Source organism: Diadema setosum, chromosome 17, assembly GCF_964275005.1.
Source record: "Diadema setosum chromosome 17, eeDiaSeto1, whole genome shotgun sequence".
In the NCBI taxonomy this organism is placed as follows: Eukaryota; Metazoa; Echinodermata; class Echinoidea; order Diadematoida; family Diadematidae; genus Diadema; species Diadema setosum.
The window spans coordinates 33,373,549-33,399,468 of NC_092701.1; the positions used below are offsets into that span (position 1 = coordinate 33,373,549).

The window sequence follows — 25,920 nt, forward strand, 5'->3', positions numbered from 1 at the left end:
AAATTACTCAATGCATAAACTTGTAAAAGGGTCAAAAGTCAAGTGAAAATCATCAGTTCCCCCAAATACCTGCACTCTGACGTTTTAATCATTCATCCAATTGAACCTAGTTCTAGGAAAGTGAACATTCAGCACATTTGTGGCAAACCTGTCATTTCAATATTTTGCCAATTGTGTGAAACTGTCATCACACATTGTCAAGACATTGTACTATAGACCTATTAGGAGAACCATGTATTATGGCGGAGGCATACACCAGTCGCCGTAGCGACATTTCTAGTTAAATTTTTTTTATGCCTGATAAAGTCTCCCACTACAAATCTGGAGGAGATGTGTTGTGTCCAGTTTATTACACAGAGTGCCCGTGGAGCACTAAAATGTGAAATAAAATGTGGCTTTACAGGTAGTTCTCAATCATTGCAATGCAAGATGCTGTGATAAAGCGGATGTTAATAAAATTTTTATGATGTGAATATGAATTTAATGTGGTGTGAGCTCATTTCTTTAACCCAGGTTTTGACAATGTTCAAGTCATAGTGAATGACTTGAGATCTTGATGTGCTAATTTTATGCTTAGTTCTTTTATTTGTATGTGTATAAATGTCAACACGCATACATTTACACAAATTAACTTTATCAAAGGTCCCATCGTCTTTTTGAGCTTACAACTTTGAAAAACATTGTGCATAACAGAGAGTCATTGCCAAGTGTGGGGTCAAAATCCTATGAATCACCTTGCCATCACTCTCACTCTCACTCTTAATGATAAAATGCAAGTTCGATATCCAAAAGTGCATTGTTATTGACATTTATTCACTGTCTTGTGCTTCAAGATGCAGTAGACATGAACTGCAATAAATAGCATCACAGATGCAATACGACTGTAATGACAGCCAGCTTTGATTTCACCAAAAATGTTGTCTTATGAAGTTAAATTCATTTAAGACCTAAAATGCAAGTGCAAGTACAGTGTACATCATGGGCATGAAGTAATGGAATACATGCAGCTTGCTGCTGTATCCTCGCAGTCCGTCTCTACAAGATGTCCTTCCCATGGAATACAGACACACTTTCTGTACTAGCCACACCTTTCTCATATGCACCCAGAGTGCCAGCAAAATACTGTAAAACATGATATATTCGTGGCATGAATTTTTCGCGAATTGGAGCCGACAGCCTTTTTGGCTGCATGAAATTTTCGCAAACTGCCACTGGCATTCAATGCATATAGCGTAGACAAGAACTTTCATGTGCATTTTAATTTCGTGAATCTCCGCGCTCGCGAAATTCGCAAAATTAAAATGCACGCGAATATTCCTCGTTTTACTGTAGATGCCTTGAAGCAACGGTGGCTAACAATTTCCTGGTAAACATAGAAAGAATGCGTATCCAAGTCACTCAGAGACTGGTGTTCAGTTTCTCTTTTTGGACCAATGAGGATGGGCTAATTCTGTGGACAATGTGATGTTCCATTTGGAAGCAGAAAACAGCTATGCAGAAGAGCATGGCTGCCAATGTTTGTATGCAGACAAGGCACCCTAACGATAAATTCTGCGCAAATATAATGGAAGAAAATGATACTGGGCACTCCAGCATCTCTGCTAGTTTCCTTGAAAGGGGTCTACCGGCATATTCAACAGATCAAGTGTGACCAGATTCTATAAATATTTGATTTAATGCACTTATATTCCTTGAATGTGACCAGTTGCTTGGGGAAAGAAAAAATGTTCACACACACCATATTTCCCTTGTATAAGTCAGAAGTGAACCATCCACTGGAGATAAAGGCATTGAAGTGTTGGCTTGTTGACATGCATGCTCAAACTCGAGTAGACATTGCTGACTACATTTCAAGCCTTGTGTTCCGGATGTTTAATACATGTACACATAGTGTGTCAACACTCCTGAGCCAGTAACACACATTTTCTCACTTGCACACTGGAGGCATGAATCTCTATTTCACGGTACAAGTCCCTCCGACCACTGCTGCATTTCCAAACTTTGGGCAGTCCCTGATAATCTCGGCATGGAAAAAAGTCTGCTGAATTCACTGGAATCAAAATATTGTCAGTTTTTTGTGTCCATCCCGATGGTCTTTCTGCCTTTCCAGTTTTTTCTCTGAAGACCTGACAGTGATGAGGTATTGCTCCGCCTTGGCTATCTTGGCTTGAATTGTCGCACAGGCTGCCTTGTCTCTGTCAAAAACAGAGAGAATTAAAAAGCAAGGAAACCGGAGAAATAAAGTTAGTCATTCATCTTGCTTTCACATATTAACTCTCAAGGGTTGTAAATCTCTGTTACAAGCAGTCTACTTATCCCTAGCAGCAAATTTAGTATATGATGACAGGATGTCTCAAGGAAAGATAAATCTGGTCCATTATAGCAACACGAATGTAAAATTTGCATATTAACCTTATTGACATCCCCCTGAAAACCCTTCACCTGCTGCTGCCCAATAAAAGAAATTGTTTAAAATCAAGTGTGAATGGAAGAAATTACAGACAGTAAACATGTCTTAACATGTCAAAATCACAAAAATCCTGTGTTGACTGTTTTGAAGTAAAAAAATAATCAAATTTTGTGACATCCAGCTCTTTGTCTCTGCAAGTCGTAGACCAAGAAAACCGGAGGATGACAAATGTGAAGTAATTTATGTAGTAGTTAATACCATGGACTCCTGCTGTAACGAAGTCCTCGGGACCGGTATTTTCCTTTCGTTACATCAAAATTTTGTTATAACCGAACAAATAAACAATTAAAAGCATAGAGCAGATGATGTTTAGGCCTGAATTTTTACTTTGTTATAAAAGGAAGTTTGTTATAAGCGTGTTTGTTATAACGGAAGTGCACTATATTACCTGTGCAAATGTCTGCTCACTTAAGTGATAAACCAGTAAATTTATTCTTTACAAAACTACAGAATATTCTTTTCTTAGCTTCTAAACCACGTCCACATAAAACAAAAATAAATGCACAGCATACTCCATCACCTGATGTGTTGTGGAAAGTGTCTTAACTAACTTAGAAGAATAAATAGCTGCTGCTGTTTTGATGCTAATAAAGGTATCTATTTTCCTCTTACAATTCCAGCTTAAATCACGGTACAGAGCTGTCAATGAAATGGCAGAAGAAAATGGCACTTACCCCCTGTTCCTTGCAAGTGATTGTTGTAGATGTGACAATCTCTTCTCTGTAGCCCTCACCTCTTCTTGTGTCTTCATAAGCTGTTCAATAAAAGTGAGAAGTACAGAAGAAATAGCATAGGAATAACAAAAGGAAATACGTCTGACATAATTGTGTACTGTAATGTCACCACAACTAATCACGGAAATTTGTTGAAATGGCAAAGAAGGGCTCAATATGTAATGCCTTTCCCATGTGCATGACATTAACCTGTTGAGGGCGAGTCCTGAGTATACTCGGGCAGATGTCTATGGGAAATGCTTGTTGTAGCAAAATGAGCCCATCCTCAACGGGTTAAGAGTTGTGAACATGACAAAATACTTTTGTGTTCAGTTTTCACATATAACAAGTTAGTAAACACAAAAGCACTAGTGGAACAAGTTGAATATGTCCAAGCAGAAACTTCACTCACTTCATTGCTGGTTGAACTCATTTTCATGAGTACTAAGGTAAACATGCTTAAGTAACTGTCACATGTGCAATCTAAATCCTATACCAATATGCGTCTTGATGTGTCTTGAGGCCATCAGAACAGCCTGCCTTTATATCCCAGAGTCCTTCACTCAGTTTTACATTGAACCTGTGGTTGAACATCTCTCATAGGAAGCATAATACTGTTAACGCTGTTATTTTTGTGGACAGATATTTTCGGGAATGATGATGGCACGGGTATTTTTGCAAGATGTTGTTTTCATGAAGTGACACAGCGCCCATTATAAGTGCTCTATTACCTTAGCGCATGATGACATTTTCACATGTTGTTAAATTCACGGTCCAACTGTGACTCACGAAATTCATGAAAATTGAACCCTTACGAAAATAACAGCTTATACAGTACAGTAGTAGCTTTCGTTGACAGAGGTTGTCACAAACAAACATCAAAATATATCGACACCAACTCTAGAGAGATCCAGTTTAATGGTCTTTCTGCACAGGTGGCCATTAAAGAAGGTTTGACTGTCCCTACTCACCTGTACATTGATTTGCCGACTCTTTGCTATTCTCTCCCCTTTGCTCTCCTCTCGTGGTCTCTTCTGTGACTTGACCAAAGTCGCATTGTCCGCCAGGAGTTCATTTACTTTCACTAAACAGATGGGGATAGTGTTGAGGAAAGAAAGAAGAAAGCTTCACTGTTTAGTACCAAATGATGGAAAAAACGAATACATATACAGTCTTCAAATATTTGCAGTGGTTATATAAATGTATGAGGGCAACTATTTCCTTTTTTTTCAAGGCTGAATGTGCTTTGCTCATGTTTATGCCCTCCCTCTAAAAAAAAAAGAGAGAGAATGGCAAATGACGATGACATTGAAAATACTTTGAAATTTCAAGTATGACAGGAATGAGAGCTCAAGGATATCCCTGAAAGATTGCTAATACCAAGGACTTCAAGAAAAAGAATAACAAGAATTTGTTTTTATCATGTGATATCATTTTGTAGAAGTGCATAGTTACAAGCTAACAACATGGCTCACAATGCTTTTCTTAAATGCACTATCTGGGAGAAGCTCATTTTAGCATAATATGGCAATAACAACAGTCTATACAACAGAAAAGGAAAAGAAATGAGAATACAGCATAACAGGAGATGCAGTTAAACTATGGTGTACACTTTCTCACAAGGCATTATCAGTTACATTATGAGATCATATTACACAGTCATATTATGACATTATATTACACAAATGTATACATACATCTTTAGTGTACTGACACAAATCTCATCTGGAAGGATTACATGAGAAAAAAAAATCACAGTATGATAATATTTGTTCAAATTGATCATTTGCAATGACGATATTTGTTTGCAGACAAGAGTGCGAAAAGATCAACTGCATCTCATTGACCCACCTTTCTTTGCTCCAAGATGTGTGTTGATGAACTCAAAGACATCCCTGGGTTTCTTTACAGTGGTTCCAGCACCTCCCGCACCTTTTTTCTTCTTTTTCTTTCCCTTGCCTTTCTTTTTGGCTTTCTTCTTCCCAACAATTCCAAGCTTTTTCATTTCTCTGAGCTTCATGCATGTGTCTAGTGATTTTCCTGTGGGGGGGGGGGGGGGGAAACAAAAGTCAGATAATGGTGTGAGTAATGTGACGCGAGAAGGCAACCTTAACCTGTTGAAGACGAGTCCTAAGAATACTCGGGCAGGTGTCAATGGGAAGTGCGTGTTATAGCAAAATCAGTCCGTCCCCAATGGGTTAACCTCCTGCTCAAATGTGTGCCAGAAATCTTATGAGGAATCACAATATATCGAGCCACTGGGTTGACTGATGTTTCATTTCCTTTATTTCTTTTAATGATCTCTCCAACAAATATGGTAATAGTCTTTTCTTATAATTGAGAAAAAAAACACACCTTAAAACACGACATACGTTTGTATGAAAGTCCAAGTAGGCGCCACCTCATCTGAAGTTCAAGACTGCATGAAATCAAATCGACTTTTGATGCAACCACTCTGTGGTGCAACTTGAGGATATGCCATTAAACTAGATTGCAACTATCTCTTCATGGGCACTGAAAATGATTACCATGTACTGCCTTTTACCTTTACTGGTATCTAAACACAATTCAGTCTGGCTATACCACTGGATAGAGAGATGATGATTGAAATTTTGAGTGTTTCAGCCCTGCACCAAGGCCTCCATGGGAACTGCATGTACTGTTTAAATATCCTTGCATTCCCTACTCCTTAAAATGATTCCTGCCAAAATCTGAGCAGAATGCACAGACAATATCTCTCAGCTAATACCCAAGCATCATGACCAAAGTTTTTTTACACTTACCTGCAGGAACTATGACTGCTTCTACAGGCTCAGTCCGGCCCTCGCCATTCTTTCCAAGACCTTTCCTGTACAACAAATCAATTAAGAGATGATTAAATGATGATTAAATGACATACAGTCTCATAGCATGTAGGTCTACATGATTTGTATAATTTTTCTGGACTTAAGGCTGAAAACTATGGTTATTATCATTCAGGACATACATTTTACTGGAACTGCATACCACACATGGTGAGCTTGACAAAATTAAAAATAAAAGTGTCAATTGTGCTGCACTAAAGAAGGTGAATCCAGAATTCTTAATATCTTAGAGCGAGGTTGAAAATCAGGACTGGACAGTATGACCTCCAATACACATCCAGCAACCTACGCTACTTTTCCACATGGCCATTACTCACCCGATCTCATAGCCCATCTTGGCCATGAGCCTGGAGGCGATGCCCCTTGTGTGTGCCTCCCACTCCCCCAGACGACAGGTGGGGCCGGTGGGCACCCATAGCACATCTGCCATCTCCTCCTCCTCATTCTCTTCTCCTTCTCGCTGGGCACCAAGACAAGCGAGTGATGACAGCGAGGACGACGTCGAAGGGCGGTCGTGGTCACTGCAATCACTGTCCATATCATCAGCATCTTCGTCATCTCCACCTTCATCATCATCACTTTGGCTGTCTTGTGAGCCTATGATTTTTTTTTTTTTTGTCAGAGAATATTTACACCAACACTAGAAATCAATATTGAGGGAAACTGCAATGAAAAATGTGGTGACAAGGTAATGTAAAATCGATATGATGAGGGAATCTAGGATTTTTTCCCCCAAATAGAAAAGGACAACAGTTCTCTTTATAGTACCCAGTTACATTTTTTTTTTTAATACACGACCCAACTTTGTCTTTGTTCTTTTCAGAAATTGGGATGCTCGTACTTATAGTTTAAACTTTAGAACACTTCCTCACTAGTTCCTTATTATGCATAACATTTAGAATCCCCGTGAAAAATGCAGCAAACGAAAGAGATGCAAATTACCAAGGGGTAGTACATCCTCCACACCCAGAGTCAAGCTGTCGCCGTAGGACTCAAAGCACACTGTGATCCGTTCAGCCTCAGTGTCTATGTCAATCACCTCTGCTGGGTACCAGATGTCGTCAGTATACTTGGCCAGGCACCTTGCTTCGATTGACAAGCAGCTGTCGTTGTTTAGCAAACAATGCACAGAAGGAAAAGGAGATGGGCAGATAACAACGAAAAGGAGATGGACAGATAACAACACAGAAAGAGAAGAGAGAAAGAGTGAAAGTGAAGGAAAGTAGTAGATGAATCCTAATTTTTGAAAACTTATACTTCCAGATGACAGAAATCCCCTATCAAGCTATCTCTGCATTTTCCTCATGTCTCAAAAAGAAAAAAAGAAACAAGTGGAAATGAACACTGCTAAAATCCAACATATTAATGTGAAAAACCAGCAGGAAAACTGACGCAATATCAGAAAGACATCATATGGAACGTACACTAGTATTGACCCACACAGACTTCTTTGAACCTTCCAATGGAAAAAAAAAAACAACCAATATAACACCTCAGGTAATTTATGAAATAGATTCCACTTTTGATCAGTTGTAAAAGAACTCTCTACAGATGCACTGAAGAATTCAGCAGTCAGCCAGCTTACCTCAGATCCACTTCCTGGAATGGTTTTAGTTCTGTCACCTTCACACTGAATCCATGGGAAAACCTGCACCGAAGTTAAAATGTGCAAACAAACTTACTTGTTTGTATTACTACTAAAATATCATTCCCAACTCAAGTCCTCTACCCATTGTTGCTGACACACAACCTGGAAAGTATTGCACATACAGAAGAAAACGCTAACACAGACTCACAATCTGAGAGAAGACGACACATACAAACTAACTCTGAAAACAATGCACTTGATAAATTGAAGAATACTGTAAAACGAGGAATGTTCGTGTGCATTTTAATTTCGCGAGTGCCAAGATTTGCGAAATCAAAATGCACGCGAAAGTTCTTGTCTACACTATATTCATTGAATGCCAATGGCAGTTCGCGAAAATTTCATGCCGCAAAAAAGGCCGTTGGTTCCAATTTGCGAAAAATTCATGTCGCGAATATATCATGTTTTACAGTATGGACACAATTGACCCAGTTTGTCTACTCATGAGGTGTGCAAAGATGAAATTCTTAAAAAAAAAAATTCTGTATGAATGTCTATTGCCTTTGTACCTCAGAATGTCCAAGAAAAGTCTTCACCCTACAATGGTCACAAACTCAATGACTGTTCCTTTTGCCACAGTAGCTGCAATCATTGTTTTCATTGTAACTTCTGCACACATTCTATGACAAACAGGCGATGGGAAATTCCTTTATTCATTATCATGAATAGTGATGTCAGAAACAATGATATTATAAGACATATTTTGATTGGTGTAATCTTCTTCTTTCTGGCGTGGGGGGGGGGGGGGAGGTGGGGGGATGTGATGTCTCTGTAAGTAGTTACCTGCATTCCTCCTCTGTGAATCGACATTCCCCTTTGAAGAAGAAGGGACATGGTTTCATGGCAGCATTGGTGGGATTGCAGAACAACACACGCACTCGAACCTGGTTGACAGAGAAAACAAGGAAAAGTAGAAATTACGCGGTGCGTAATATATGTCCCCACCGGAAGTAGCATTTTGTAGCAAAATGTACAATATAGGTCAAAAATCAAGGTCAAAGGTCAAAATTCTGTGTAGAAGTTTTGAAGCCCTCACCTAGTGCCATCACATAAAGCAAACGGAATCAAAATCGGGTAAGAAATGGCGAAGGAGTAGCATTTTGTAGCAAAATGTACAAAAAATGTAGGTCAAAAATTAAGGTCAAAGGTCAAAGAAGTCAAAGGTCAAAATTCTGTGTAGAAGTTTTGAAGCCCTCACCTAGTGCCATCACATAAAGCAAACGGAATCGAAATCGGGTAAGAAATGGCGAAGGAGTAGCATTTTGTAGCAAAATGTACAATACAGGTAAAAAATCAAGGTCAAAGGTCAAAGAAGTCAAAGGTCAAAATTCTGTGTAGAAGTTTTGAAGCCCTCACCTAGTGCCATCACATAAAGCAAACGGAATCGAAATCGGGTTAGAAATGGCGAAGGAGTAGCATTTTGTAGCAAAATGTACAATATAGGTCAAAGGTCAAGGTCAAAGGTCACGACTGAAATTCTGTGTAGAAGTTTCAAAGCTCCCATGTAGTGCTATCATATAAAGCAAACAGAATTAAAATTGGCTCATAAATGACAGAGAAGTAGCAAATTGAAGATTTTGATCACACACGGACGCACACACGGACGGACACACGGACGGACGGACGGACAGACGGACGGACGGACGGACACACGGACACACACACGTACGGAGCCCGTTTCATAGTCCCCTGCTCGAACTCGTTCGGCGGGGACAACAAAACAGAAAGATCAATGAGTATCAATCTAAAAACTCTCGGGCCTAATGTGAAATGGTAATTTACACCAAATCCAGGATTTAAATTTAGCCCATGGATTACAAGTGCAAAATACCCATATCTTGTACATGCACATGTGTTCATTATTTGATGTATGTGGGCATATATTGAATGTGCCCTGACCCCTTATGCTATCAATATTTGCATAATCAATGGCCTTCATTTTTCCTTGTGTATTATGGCAGGTAAGTCCGACTACATCTGAGCATGGATGGTACTGGAACATATTTTCAACTCATCTTTTTGAACATGGATAGACCCAAAACAGAAAACATACTGATTCATACAAAGCACCTACCCCAAAACACACCTTGAAGACCAAAACAATACCAGGTACATCTATTCGTAATTAAGCCCCTCCCCCATCCCCCCCCCCCAAAAAAAAACCAAAACAAACAAACAAACAAACAAACAAGAAATTTTACATCTCATGCCTGTGAACTCAAATTCCTTGAAACAAAAACAAAAAAATAATAATTCATAGTACAATGTGTTTTATGGATAAAGAAAGATAAACAAACTAAATAGCATTATACAAAATAAGTAGTTTCCGGCACAGTATAAGAACATGTCAAGACCCAGATCAATCAAACTGATTTAGGGATCAATGGAAAGTCCCTATGATCTGATTATATCCGTATTTAAAAAATAAAACAAACAACAAAGGTAGCACAAGGATGAAGATTTTCAACCACTCATTGGACAAACTCAGTTCTACTGGCCCCGACAACATTACCTCATCATCTTTAGCATTTGAAGGCTCCGCAGATAATACAACAGCATTGTGCCTCTGCTGGGCTCCCCACTCGTGCCGATAAACAATGCTACACTTGGTGCCTGCAATGTCACTCAGGCTTCTGTCTTCTTCTTCTTCATCCTCCTCCTTATCATCATCATCATCACTGTCATTGTCCGGTGTCTCCTCATCATCTCGCTTGTAGTCGCTTTTCTCCCATCGATGCACAGCATTTGGATTGCACTCGGCGTGAAGTGGAGATGCAGGCGATGAGCTACCCTCGTCTGCTATTGCAGCCTGTGAAAAATGCATCAATGGTCCCATGTCATGCTAACTCCATAGCATGATGAATAATTTTACACCAGTTATGAGATAGAATGTATGAAAAAAAAAAGGAATGAAAAAGACTGTATGCAAAAAAAAAAAAAAGAAAAGAAAAGAAAGAAATCCTCATGGTATCACATGTTCATTCTTCATTTTTCATTTCAGGAAAGATACTGCATCAAGTACATGAAATTTAATATTCAGTATTGGATTTATTGTGGTTTCACCTCAACAGTCTTGGTTTTATGGACAGCTGAACATATTGTTATTTATTTATCTATTCATTTTTATCTAGGCAATCTCCAATAAAGTTAAAGTGTTTTCTTGGTAGAATATCTTACTACAGTTGGAATTCAAAACTGAACTACAGAAGAAATAAGTTACAAAGGAGCATACACAGTGTAGAGTAAATGTGTGAGTCACAACATGCATACAAGTAAACATTTGTACATACTGAACAATATCTGTCCATCTGAATTAACATTTCATTGAGTAACACCTTTCACAGAAAATGTGTATTAGTATCATCTCACTGTCATGTACATTGACCAAACTTTCTAATAAAGGAAAATTGAAAATATGCAAAGTCTGACCCACCTGAAATGCTGCAAATTCTTCATCCATAATATTACCGAGTGGTGGGTCTTCATTCTCTCTGCCTTTACAGGTATGGCTGTTTGTTGTCGTAGCAGGTTTGGTTGTGATGTCATCAACATAGCTCAGCAGTTTGCTCTTCTTCAGAGATAGCAAACTCCCTGTGGAAAAACAATACATACAGCAGTACAGAGTGTGTCAATCATTTGATCTTGCACATGTTCACTCTTCCACTTGTAAAAGCAATGACAAAAATATACTCGCATGTTCATTGCAATCTAAATCAACCGAGTTTTCCACAGAAATGTCAACATTGTGGTATTTTGTTAATAATAATTTGTAACACATATGTTGATAAAATTTCACACAGATATAATTTCCACGACTTTACAAGCAAGAAGATCAAATGTGACCTGCTACAACAAAAGGATCCGAAAGTCGGGGAAGGACAATTTTCTGAAAATTGCATGACATTATTCCCGTACTCGTCTACTTCAATTTCATATAGATATAGCACAACTCATTACAGAACTCAGTTGCGGAGATATTGATGATTTTATTAGCACATGTAAAGTGGTTGAGGAAAACAGAGTTTCGAGAAAAACGCCTTTAAAGTTATCCTTCCGACGCTATCATGATCTAGGGGAGGCGAGGCAGTTTTCACCCCTTGACAATAGAAGGTATGTTTCTAGCAACCTCCGCGATGTTCATTCAAGCTTAGCACCAGTGGTCTACGTACGACCAATCAGTGATCAGGGGACCGTTTCATGAAACTTTTTGTCAGTGATTTACACTGACAACTGTTAAAAGCTACTGAAATCCTTGCGTCTGATTGGCTGATAGCAAATTTGTCGGCGAAAACCTCCGACGAACTCGTTGATGAAACACCCCCCAAGTTGCCACGTACTGACCAATAAGATCACTCCGTCGTTGCTAGGGGTGGAGTCTAGCTGCGGCGCTAAATCCAAATCTTCGGACACGTTTCTGTTACGTTGAAAGTCAAAAAATCATGGCCCAGAAAAACGCTAATTTCTTGCCTTTCCTTTGATCATTTAGCTTCTAAATTTCGTCAGATGATAGACAAAACATTAGAGTACAGAATTATGCCAAAAACAGAAATCCGATTGTTTTGACCAATTTTGATGATGTGACTTCAAACTCAATTTTCTCGGCTCAGCCGTCAGCGACTTTAGGATCCTTTTGTTGCAGCGGGTCACAAATCATCCCAGGTGATGATGGATGATATATTGGTATATTCTTGGAGAATTGTGATTTTACAGCTGTTATAAGACATCACAATCTTGTTTCATAATTAGGGAGCTTTGTACTCTGATTATGAATAATCATATATAATAATATTTTTTATTTTTTTTTTGCAGGTGATGGAAATTGTGATCAATTTTGTTTTTGCGATTGGTCTGCAAGTATTTTGATGCTTTTGTGGAGCTCTTGTTATGACCCAAGTCTGAACCAAGTAGAATTCATTATGTTGTTGTTCGGAAGGGTACCTAAGGGCTGACAATCTCTTGCTCTCAAGTGAATATGTTGTCAAGATGTGCATAACACTTGAATACACTCTTTGAAACAACCTTTAAAACTGAATACCAGGGTACTGACAGCAATATTATCTTATTGACATTTATAAACAAATTCCCTCAATCTGAAATTTGCATACCCCTGAGTACCTTGAGTGAGCTCAATGACTTCTCTCAGGTCCTTTTGAAGCTGTGTGAGGTTAGCTGCCTCCTCGCCACTGGCATTCTGGCAGATTGCTTCCACCTGCTGGAGCTGTTTTTATGGCATAAAAAGAGGTACCGGTATTTGAGATGTTTATTTTGAGGGCAGTGCGGGTACATGTATACAGGTGATTAAGAGCCATTGAGAAGAAGAATGAGACAGATGAAAAACAACGACAAAAATGAGGATAATACTGTATACAGAAAAAGGAGTGTTAGGATAGAAAGAAAAAGGAGTGTTAGGATAGAAAAAAAAAAAAAAAACATGTGGAGGAAGATGAAATGCCACAAGATTAACATAAGGGGACATAAGGTAGGTGAATAGTGAGAGATGAATACAAGAAAACACGCAAGGAAGAAAACACAGAAAAATTAGGAACAAGAAAACAGAAAAAAAAAATGCTAACACAGTAAACAATATTTTGGACAAGATTGGAATATCTTCTTTCTTCTTCTTTCTTTCTTTTTTTCTTCTTCTTTTTCTCCTTTTTCTTCTTCTTCTTCTTTGGTTTGACTGTGCACAAAAGCCTGTACAGGTTAATTTCTACATACATTTCGTATGTAGCATATCAGGTCATCCAAATTTTTGATGGTGTTCACTGTTATGGTAAGATAGTGGTCGAATTATGGGCCGCTTGCGTTACTGACAGTAATTATTCTGTCTGCCCTTCACGCTGTTCAATCGAAACTGAACTAGCCCGACCAGACGCTGTGCGAAGCACACATCGCCGCCATTTACAGTAATAGTACCAGACTGGTTCTGGACTGTGTATAGTTAAAACCGAACATGCAAAAGTAAACAACGTATGGGACTGAGACACCCAACAGAACACTAGACAAGAGACTCTAACTACTCTGATGATATACTTAATCTTTGACACTCGGAAGTACTAATTTCGCTGAAGTATGACGATATTTGCCAACATTCACTCAATACAAAATTGTCAAGAAGGATAGGGTTACGAAAGAACCAACCTGTTGCTTATAAGCGGCAATTGTTGCCTCTAAAGTTGCCTCATCCATCTTCTCTTCATTGAGCTCCTGTGCGAGGTGACGGCGCTAGCTACGGACGCGGCAGCGGTGCCGGTGACGGCCCAGCCGGCTGCGGTGCCGGGGAGGGAGCGGCGCGGAGGCCGCGGTGATTCAGCTTCAGCTCCAAGGTTGATCCAGCGAGCACGGCTAGCTTCACAACATAATTTACTGCACGTTCGCGGCGGATCTTCCAGCGGTGCTAGCTCTGTAGCAGTGCAGTGACCCTTGCATAGCCGCAGTAGTGTGTGTAGTGTCTGTCCATTTAGACATCTCCAGTCATTTTCCGAGGTACGTATTACACAGTATGTAAACGTCGTCGTCGGGGCTGCTGGCGCTGGAGATGAAAGAAACAGCGAACAAGCTACAGTATGATGGCAACAAGTGGAACTAACCGCCAGTAGACATCAATCTCGTATATTTATCTAAATTCCTGTGTGGGCCAACCTGTGACAGCTGTGTGAGCAGGTGAGTACAGAATCTAAGCTATCCGAACTTTTGATACACGTAAATTTTAATCTCATTCGTCTCATCACATCTCGATCGATCTCGAATGAAATGGCCGACCCATGCCATAGGATAGCCATACATGCATGCATAGTAGGCCCTCTTGGCTGGTGTACATACTCTGTGTGTATTTCTAATTCTGCAGTATGGCCCAGTATTTTAATTCTATTCGATACGGAATGAAAATCATGAAAACATTGGAAATTGTGTATGTATGCCTAACCATATAACAGGGGCGGATCCAGGAATTCCATAAAGGGGAGGCGCCTTTGCCAAATTAAGGTAATATTAAGGCATTAAACGGATTAAAGGGGGTGCACACAACCCCCATTTTTCTTTTTATTTCTTTTGTTTTAACCAAAAATAAAGAGGGGGCGTGTGCCCAGTGCGCCCCCTCTGGAATTGTCACTGCATAAAGCCTATTCAAATCAAAGGTAATTTATGACGAGCGCGCCTTATTGTGATTGTAAACTTTGATTAAAAAGGGCTGTAACGTTAAGGGAATGGCTGATATAGCTAAACTGATAAACTTGTTAGTGTTACACTACACAGTACAGCTACAGTATGCTTTTGTGTGCGGTCAAATTTTAGCTCGGGAGGTTGATCCTTGGTGCAGGTTATTTACCATGTGATTTTTCTTTCTCTGTTTCAATGAAAACAGACAAACACTCCAGCTTCATGAAAAGGCAGTGCTTGTGATCAAGAAAGCCAATTCATACGTGGAGGATGTAAGTGAGGTGCATCTGTCACCGAGGAGACCCCTGAGGCCCATACATGCCAGTGGACAGGGACAGGTACGCTATCCTTTACAGCTGTGTCGGTTTGGGGAACCAGCAGGAAACGTGGCGCATCGATTTCTCGGTAGGCGAGCCGTTGATACGGAGTCGCGGCAGTTCATTCGGGAGCGCTACCAAGACACCTCGGTGGTGATCTTCAAAGATCAGCAGAGGAGGTTCAAGGAGGAATACTCGCGCAGGACAGCGCCTCCATCTCGTGGCAAGGATGAAACCGACAAACCGGGCACGTCTTGCGTCAAATACAGTCGCTATGGCAACGATGCAGTCTTGGTCAATGAGGCAGTCTTGGTCAGTGAGGTTGGGAAAGAGGTCATCAAGAAGGATGACCATGTTGTGCAATCGGCCGTCTGCGCTGTCATGTGAATCTGTGTAGTAGTTGTGTTCAATGTTGTGCCACTAGGAACCTCTTGTCAATAGCAATAACAAGATCTGGTTTTTGTAGATGTACATGTCATACCTCACAGGAAATATTCCTCCCTTCAAATCTTTCTGTATATATTATACAGCTGAAACCTGGCAAATTTTCTCTCAAAAGTCATAAGACACCTGTCCTGAGTGATATGCTGCAATTTTCTGGCACTAATACTGATACCTTCCTTTCATGATATTTTAATGTATTCCAAAACATATCTTGCAACAACTTTAATAATTGTCGTGCAGTATCCTACATTCAAATTTTAATTGATCCAAAGTTCTTGAAAATTGAATTTGGTCTGCATCGCTTAATACAGAATAAATCTGCCAATGTTTAAATCTGACACAGCAGAAGCAAACCATACTTGTGATGCATGATCTTTTCATTTCGACATCTCCACAAGCACGTCCAATTCTGTAGTTATACTCTGGACTGTCATATGTTTATGCCAAATTCTATTTACATTAAAGCAATTCTTTATCTATCAGCCATTGTTTTTGAAAAGTATTTGCATGCAGTATTCTCTCACTAGTACAGTTTGATGTCATTTCTTGCCAAAGCACTTGTTTGACATACAATGTCCTTGTAATCCTTGGTACAAATGTAAATAAAGTACTTTTAGATTATAGGTAGGTTGACCAATTTATACATTCATACCGCTTAATGTAATGGTTCTTACAAGTTTATATCATGACTATTATCACTATAACATTTACAGACCTGCTGTATTTCTCTGACTATTAAAAGACATGTACATGTATAACTCCTCATTCTCTCAAGAAGTTTCTGGAATACATGAACTGTATAGTGTATCTGTGATGTTTAATGGAATTTTAGAAATAAGCCTATTTCTTAACACTCTAAAAACAAAACTGGACATGATAATGGATAATGTTTGAAGTCAAAGTATTATTGGGGGATAATAGAATTGGTACATGTTCAGAAAGCCTTTCTGTGTTGCCCACATCTACAGGTATTGTAGATGTAGGCTGTAAAGTGTATACCTCCAGTTACAGTAATATGGACCAATGTTACAAGAATTGTTACTGTGTATTTATTCTAAAGCTTCTTACCAACACCAATAACAAACAACAAATGTTTTCCATAGTAAATCTCTCTGTAAAAGTACTTTGACAGTTTGCATTATGCAGTTCAGTACAATGAGTACTGACTGTAATCTAACTTTATGATAGGGGCTTTGCTGATACATTATGACATGAATGACACAGATTCAGCCACCCAATAGCTACACAGCATGCACATGGTGATAGGCCACAGAAGTAAATCTCTGTATATTCGTTCTGATAACTGCAGTGGTCAAGTTCTGTGGCATACAGCTGGAAATATGACACTACCACTGATTTCACAATATGATGATTTACATTTTCCCCCAAGGAAACAGATGTCCAGAAATGAAGTGTTTCTGATACATTTTGTAAATCATATCTTGTTCGTGTTCTGAATATTGAAGACATAAATTTGTGCATGCATTCTAGCAATTTTGCCTGTAATTTTTTTTTTTTTGTATTATACTGTAAGTACTCTGCAATGTAGATTTCTGCATAGAGAACTGTCATTGATATCACATCACCTGTGACAAGAGAGCAATTTACCGATCGAGAATCTTTGATTTAGTTAGTAATTTAATAACCAAATGCATACTGTACTGATTGCTTTTACAGAGGACAAGTAGTTTAAATCCCATGAATCAATACCAAAAGCAGCCTTGCAAAGTGGATTGCTAAGTTTAGCTGCACAATTTAGGTACAAGTTGGTGTCAAGAAACATCAAGATTTTGCAACAAACACTGCAACAAACACTGAAAATGGGCTTCACGATCATAAACATGCACACACACACACATACAATGAAGTTTCATGTTTTTTGTTTCAGAAAATATGGACTATATGTTCTTGTCACTGTGCAATGGAGGAGGGAATGAATGATGTGCAAAAGTGCAGCTTTGTCAGTGTTGTGGTTAATTTACATCAATTGTATGATACAAATATTGCAAAGTGAACAAATCAGGGAATATGTCAAGTATAGTACAGGGTGTACACACATGCCAGCTTTGAATGACTTTGAGACATTCTGCCAACTTTTGCACCTTGGTACAGCTGTACAATGAAGTGGTTATGTAAGAGCTGAACATGGAGATCAATCTTAATAATGTTAGATGACCATGTCAATGATTGTGAGGACATGTACATTAACATGTAAATGTGTCTGCAATTTGCTTAGAAGTTCCCTTTTTTGTGATTTTGCTTTGCTATTGAAGGAGGCCCTATTGATATTCCTATAATCAATATTTGGATGGACATACTTTGAAATTTATGTGGTAGTGTAGTACAACTGTTGATGAGGTATATTTTTCTTTCACTCATTTGTTCATGGGCATTGGTTCACATTTTTGAAAGACAAATTTACATGGTATGGAAAGGAAAGTTGTTTCGCAAGAAGCTATTGTCACAAAAGCATCAGATGAAACAAAACAAAACAAAAAAAAGACATGTGTACCGGTATTTTGTACCATCAGTGTGGTACAGGTAGTTTGTTCTGGCGTATAGGAAAAAGATCAGTTGATGACAAACCAAGTGTTTAATTTGTAGGAAAATGTAACTTGTGAAACCAAAAAAAAAAAACCAACCAAAAAAACAACCCAAACCTTTACATGAGAGTGATGTTTCAGATTTTCCCATTTACTGATCTTTTGCATACTTGGTTTTAAAGCTTTCCTTTGAGGTACAATGATTTAGTGCTCTGCACATTACTTCCCTTTTAATATTTAAGATACCTTTCCCTGTTTGGTATGCTCTGCATTGATTTTGCAGTCATACAGTACATGTACATTGTAGCACTGATACAGATACAGATACCTGTGATTTCTAATTGTACATTGAATTCTTCTGCTCCAGAAGTTAGATTCAAGTTAACTTTCAGTTATCTATTATTATTATTATTATTTTTTTTTTTTTTAGGTTATTGTGAGAACATTCTTTCCCCAGAGTTGTCAAATTGTAGCTTTTAGATTCACTCATTCAGTACAGAACTGTACTACAAAGTTGGCATATTGCAACTTTTGGCTTGCTTATTTGCTTTCCAAACTATTGTGAAATGTCAAATTGTGTAAGATCAGCAAATTATGGTAGGATACAAAGGAATTATGATATACGTGTACATTGATGTACAGTCTTGGGTAGGAAAGGGGAAAATAGGTGTATTAACTAGAACTAAAGTGTAATCTAGGATTGATTTGATAACCAGATCATAGTTTTATTGTTGCGTAAGGGTAGTGACACTCTAGAAGATCAAACAGGAGAAGCTCAAATACATTTTGTTACAACTTTGTACCTTACCTTGCCAAATAACCCATTAGGATAATGTTATTTTAGGTGGACAAATACAATTTGAAAAATAATGCTGTCATTTTCTTTTCATATCTGTGAGCACAATATATTTTGATAATGCACAAATGCAGAGCTTATCTTTCATACTTGGGTTTAATCAAAGAGCAAGGAGAGAAAGCAGATTTGGAAAGAGGACCAAAATCAGAAACACAGACAAAAGAATTGTTTAAGTCATTAAATGAAAGTAACATGTGATATATGTGAAAGGCCTGCATTTCAAAAATATTCCATCTCAGAGGAATTATGATTACATTATTTATTATAGCAGCAATGTTTGGTATTTAAAGGAAACATTCCAGTATTTACTTCAGGAAATTTGTGTTCCTTTCATTTTTATTTCACTTTCATTCATTCATTCATTTTTCATTTTCACTTTTCTGATCAAGTCAATGGGCTTTCAAAGAAACTGCACTCAATGCTTGCTATGAAGATTTTTTAGTTGATTGCCATTTTAAGGGAAAAAATCCCATGACCCATTTGCATGTAACACCTTAAAAAGATCTCTGTAGATTCTTTTAAAAATCCACTTGGTTCATAGAGCATATAGCAGATGTGTATGATTTGAAAATGTGAAAACAAAGGATGACATCATAAAGCCTGTCAGTAACACTGCATCATGCTTGTATTCTGTATGTTGCACGTGTACACTGGATGAGTTAACAATTCCATAAAAGAGACACACCTAACTATATGCAGACTTGTATGTGATAGAGTCCACACTGCCAACTTTGATATATGAAATCCTCTAACAATTGCACCATTTATTGCCAAATTAGAAGTTTCTGCCAAAATTGTAGATTTGTTCACCATACAGAAACAATGTCCACAAAAAGTGGTTCTTTTCTCATGTGCCGTGATGTTGTTACCTGAAATGAAATGACTTGTGGTTTATACAATTGTATGATCGATACAAACCAAACAGGTAAAGTTTATCATATGGGGCAAAACGAAAATGCTCTTGCATTGTGCGACGTTGCACAGTCAATATGTTGGTTATTTGTGTTTCTACCCATTGTGCTGTTCTAGTCATTTGTACTGACTGTTCTATGTTACATGTAGATACTGAGTGACCAGCAGGGCAAGTTCATTAATTGTACTAGCCTACAGGCATGTCTTGGTTGTCCTTGGCAAGCAGGTAAATACAATCATAGCTCGTTGCTCATGAGAAACAAAGTAGTGAAGTCCCTACCACACAATCAGTATGCTGACAGTAAATGATTGAGGGACGGTAATTCTTTTGCAGGAGATAGTAGGAATCAGTGGATGTATTAATATTTTTATTCAAAGTATAAAAAGCAGAAAATAATAACTGCTTCTTGATCACATGAAGTGGAAGATGGAATTATTGACTTACATGTAGATGCAGACCATCAAGTATTAATTTATTGCAGGAAATTTGTTTTCAGTGTTTACCTTTAAAATCCACCTGTCTGCATGCCATCAAAGACAAAGGCATTATAAGTTTGTTTGAAATATATACAAGAGCTGAGGAAGTAGTTATTAATTTATCATTTAATTTACAATATTGCATATTGTTATTCTCTGTAGTCTTGTAGTCTTGTACTATATTTCACCCAAACAAATCACTTTTAGTGATTGCTGTGTCTAGCTTTGTGTAAATAAACACATTGCAGATTTGTTTAATCAGTTTGAATATCAATGCAATAGTGACTATAAAAGTTAGCGATATTCTAAAAGGTTGTATGCTAGATATCTAAATGTTCAGTCCATACATTGTAAATTACTCCAGTTTGTGAAGTTTTAGGTGGTTGTGATTTTGTTTTAGCATTAAGTATACTGGTGCAATATGCATAACTTTAGTTTGCAAAGACATTTTACATTATAAGCTGACAATATGTATGATAATGAGTGAAATCCTCACAAACTTTCAAAATGGCAACTACACAGAAAATGAAAGTATTTCTCCTGTATTGGCTTGATGTCTATGTGAAAGAGAAAATTGTACGTATAGATGTATCATGTGATTACAGCTGTTGATGGTTAATTCTGGAAGGATGGTTTCATCAAATAAAAAAGGCACATGGTGATATTGTGGTACAGAGAAAATCTTGTGACTGATTTTAATATTCCCAATCCCATCAAACTTTACTGTGCAGTATGTCCAGGACTTGTAGTGGTCTCTGAGTTTTGTCTTCCATGTTTTGTTTTCCATGTCACAACCACAAAGTATTAAATGTAATTTTTGTCTGTGTTAAAAAGCATATCATCCATATGCTGAGTGTTACACCTTCATGGCAATGGTTTTATTTGCAGCGTTTTGTATGGCTTTATAGTCAGTCCTCTTGAAATGGTATAATGCCGGGATAAAGGAGATCATACAAAAAAAAAAAAGTCATGATGGACTTGCTTACGTCTTCTTTTTTTTTTTTCTTCTTATTTCCAGTATGCCCTATGAGGAAAGAAAAAACATGGATGGGTGTTTGTATGTTCTTTGTGTACTATGAGTGTCTTAATGTATTTCTTTGTGATACATTATGATGTAAAAGCTGTGAATATTTTGTGGGTTACATTGGAGAGATGATGGAATTGGCAGACAGCTCACATTATACTTGTGCCCCCGGCATACTGCGCAAATTGACAGATATTGTAACCCTGGCTTTCAACAATGATGATTTTTAGAATCAAAGAAGTCTAGTCTCGTATAATGTCATACTGTGTATGCCTATCAGCTTGTGTGCATCATACATGTACTTTGCAGATCAGGACTTGTTAAACACTTGTGTTTGTCAGTGGGCTTGGTTAAATTTGCAATCGATAACTACAGCAACAATGTGAAAATATTATTATCCCTTTCCAAGACCACTAACATTAGAGGTGATATGCATTGCATTTGCATTAAGGGACTGTATTTTGGTGCATTGTAAAGTTTGCAAATATATCAGTCAACTCATGAAATGGGAAAAACTGCAAACACAGCAAGATATAAACAGTGGCACATATGGTACCATGTTACTGTCATCCACTCTCCCTCCTTATCCATCTTCTACCCCCTCACCCCCACCTCCAAGCTTGAGTTGTTGTTGTTTTTACTGAGTCCTCACAGTCAGGTTGCTCTTTAAGATGTCCTTAACCCTGAACTGTCGTTTGCTGAGAGATGACACGATTACAATGTGAGTTGCCGTGCAGGATGAGGCTATCGTTTCAAATATTCAAAACGCATTTGAGTTTAATGCCATCAACAAATGACTAAATAATTTATAGAGGCACATCCTTCATTGACTACTTTGTAAAAAAAAAATGATATGGTGCATCAACAAGAGAATACTGTATTATGCAAACCTTCCTTGTGTTGCAGCTGCCCATTATTAGACTCGAGGAATGCATTATAAGGTGCTTCATATCTAAGCTTAGAGTGAATATATGAGAATGATGACAAAAATGACTCCATATGCAGGGCCTGATGCAATTATTCATGGTACAGAGTGTTATTTGTACATTTGAACATTTTTGATAGAATACAGTCGTTCATGTGAAGCGTACTTGCACACTCAATGGAGAGCAACTCTCTTAAGCTGCCATTTATGAGTTGTCTTCAACCAACTAGTATGTGTCTATAAAGTATGAATAATGGTATATATTAGGATTCTGGTAATGATCATAAAGCAAAGGAGCAATGAGAAGGCAGATAAGTATTATGTCTTCCTGAATAGCAAATTTAGCAGACATCCACAAGCATTAAACCTATGATGATGAGATGTGTCTAAGAAAGACATTAATACAAACATTGTATCTTATCTTCAGGGACTGTATTGAGACATTGATTGTACTTTTCACGTTAGTGTTCACTGGCTGTGAGAACAAAAGAAAAACAGATTAAAAATGTGTGTGAGACAGAGAAGCAGTATTTTGTTTTGCCATTCTGATGGGAACATAAAATGCACTGACATTTTTTAGCTTTGATGTGGACGTATAACGGTCGTTGTGTCATATACCACCTAATGTGTTGATTTAAATGTTCTGAGGTTTCAATTTGACCAAATGAGGCAGGCTCAAATATGCTAATTGGTTCAAGGTCCATGTTATTAGTGAGGTTGGCAGTGTAACTTTGTCTGCATTTGATATCAGATTAACCATTTTTTTGTTTGAGAGAGGTGAGTCATAAAAACCCATTTTGGAGAATAAGTCGTTCATGGGGGGGGGGGGGGGGGTGGGGGCAAGAGATTGATAAGAGTCGTATACTGTAAGTACTGTAATGCAGTGTGTCCTGAAAGCTTTGGTATGCAAGCTGTTGTGTGAATATAATGTATGTAGACTCCCCTTGAAGTATTTATTAATATTGTTTGATAGTGTACAGAGACAGATTGACAACATTAAAGGAATGAAAAAAAAAATAAACTGGGTTTGTCTTGATTTTTATTTGAGAAGTGGAGTCCCGGCCTGCATGAGCAGTTTAAGAATATTTTGTGTGTGACATGCTGATCTGAGAGTGAAATAGAATTATTTGATTGCATTATATATTCAAATGAAAGACCAAGCACTGTGCATATCACAATAGGATTATAATGTCAACTCCTACAGGCAGTTTTCTTAAAGAGGGTAAAAAAGGCAGTCGACATTCAGTGATGATTTAACAGATGTTATGAAAAAAAAAAATTGGAGGAGGAGGCCCTACAATGGACTTCTGTTGCATATCAAACTCCTTTGGACATGAAGGTGAAATAGCCATTGTGATATGGATATGTTGTGATAGAAGGTTCTGAAAACAATAACTTACAGAAATACTTTTTTTTTTGGGGGGGGGGGCAGTTGGGCAAAAAAATCACTTTTAACAAGAGTTGGTGACAAGTTCTGTTCTGATTTGAACTAGAGCCATGTGTAAAATGAATGTTAACTTGTTACAACAGGAATTGTAAGGCAGACTTGCTTTATTATTTCCTCGATTATAAAATATGAAGCATAACTTAACCCTAATATGGACTATTGACAGTTTATATTCCAATTATCTTGTCACATATATTTTTGTTCTGCTTTTGTTTAGTAAAGCAATTTGAAGTCCCTGAGATTATGACAAATTACTTAATCAGTACATATATGTACATAGTTACATATCTATATGAGTGTGTGTGTGTGTGTGTGTGTGTGTGTGTGTGTGTGTGTGTGTGTGTGTATGTGTGTGTGTGTGTGTAAAATATGGTTCATGCAATATCCATCTCACATCTTCAGTATGATGCAATACAACTGGGTGGGTGAGGGTTATAGACTTATAGGTTGATATCTAAGCTGCAGATTCAGTTCAGGGCAGCATCACTTGCGAGAACAAGTTCTTCAAGCCTGCCTGGAACTTCTGTGGGTGGCAGTTTTCCATATCACTGAAAGAATTTGAGAATTTATGATTTAAGAAACCTACCTTCATGCACATTCACTCACACAATTATATCCCAATCCTGTATCAAGGAGAAGATAAAAAAAGGCTTTCACATTGTACTTTGAAAAAAAAAGAAGGAAATCTAGATAATAGTTATTTAGATTGGTAGTGAAGTGAAATGTACATTCAAGAGGTTATGTAGAGAATTGGTGTACAAAATACAGCAAATATATATATATATATATATATATATATTATATACTAGAGCACAGAAAGGGGAGGGAGAGAGGGGGCAAAAAGTAAGAAGAAAGGAAATTCTTTGATGGATATTAGGCCTCCCAGTTTCATTTCATGCAGTCAATTCATGCATCTTGTTCTTAAAATTTTGCACTAATTTTCATTTCTTTCTTTCTTTTTTCTTTCTCTTTTTCTTCCTTCCATTATTGCTTTTTTATATGTATCTAATGATTCATTTGTTTGTTTATTTATATATTTATTCCTTTATTATTCTCATCATTTTTAAATACAAACCACTTTAATTTTGGCCACTTAATCTATTGTAATTGTATACAATTATACAATTGTAACACTATTGTAATTGCATGCAAACCACTTTATTTTTGGCCACTTACATATTGACATAATTTTCTGCATTATTAGTCTCATACAGTATATAGCAGGGCCGGCGCAGTGTTTTCAAAAGTGTGGGGGCCCACTTCCAGGTTTCATGAGCTAACAAGCAAGGTCCTCAGCTCATCTCTCCCCGTCCACTTCCGGGTTTCTTCAGCTGACAAGCAAAAAAAAAAAAAAAAAAAAAAAAGGGTCTCGGCTCATTCTCTCCCCTCCCATTTCCGGCTGTTATAAAAAAGTCTTAAGAGAAAACACATAACCTAATACTGCCGCCATACTTCAAGATCTCTATCTATTTCTATTTTAGTGCCACTTGCGTACTTCCAGGTTGAAAAAAGTGTGGGGGCCCAAAGTGATGACACCTTATGTATTCCTTTGTATGGTGCACAAGAAGTGTGGGGGCCCGAGCCCCCACGGCCCCCACGGCTGCGCCGGCCCTGTATAGGGTACTGTTCTTAAAGCAAGAACCAGCACAGGTACACAGAGGTATAATTAGTACCATTTTTTTTTTTTTTTTTTTTTTATACTGTGCATGTAACTTGGGTATCATCCTCGTTATTAGTTGCCCATCTATGATCTGATCTAGTACTCAGTTGGCCTATGGTTTTCTCTTCAATCACTCTTGCCGCCATACGATATCATTCTCTCTTTCCGATCTCTTTCTCGTTGACACTATATATGCTACATCTTCTTTCGTTTCTATCAAACGAAAGAAAAAGAAATGCAACATAGTATGTTCGGGAATAGATTGCAAAATTAGCTGGAAATTATCTATTGAGAACTCTCTCTTTCTGTAGTTGTTTTCTCGTATAGATTTATATACCCGCATCCGTTTTGTGAGAGGGCGGAGTTTCAGACTGTTTCACACCAAGGAGTTTGAAACCATAACACCTTGTTCACACCCTGTTCACACCACCTGTGTGGTTCACACCTTTACTCCCTGCTACC

The 25,920-nt window shown here is 37.9% G+C and overlaps 1 protein-coding gene across 1 annotated transcript; it reads right to left on the minus strand.

Annotated features, from left to right (window-relative positions):
* Positions 1-792: 792 nt before the first annotated feature.
* LOC140240677 (zinc finger CCCH-type with G patch domain-containing protein-like) lies at positions 793-13,899 on the minus strand. The gene is made up of 13 exons (XM_072320431.1): positions 13,837-13,899; positions 12,811-12,913; positions 11,129-11,286; positions 10,208-10,504; positions 8,479-8,579; positions 7,633-7,695; positions 6,990-7,150; positions 6,365-6,644; positions 5,967-6,031; positions 5,035-5,223; positions 4,155-4,267; positions 3,145-3,224; positions 793-2,195 (listed from the first exon to the last, which is right to left on the minus strand). The coding sequence occupies exons 1-13, from the start codon at positions 13,882-13,884 to the stop codon at positions 2,057-2,059; spliced, it is 1,797 nt and encodes a 598-aa protein (XP_072176532.1). The 5' UTR covers positions 13,885-13,899; the 3' UTR covers positions 793-2,056.
* Positions 13,900-25,920: the final 12,021 nt, after the last annotated feature.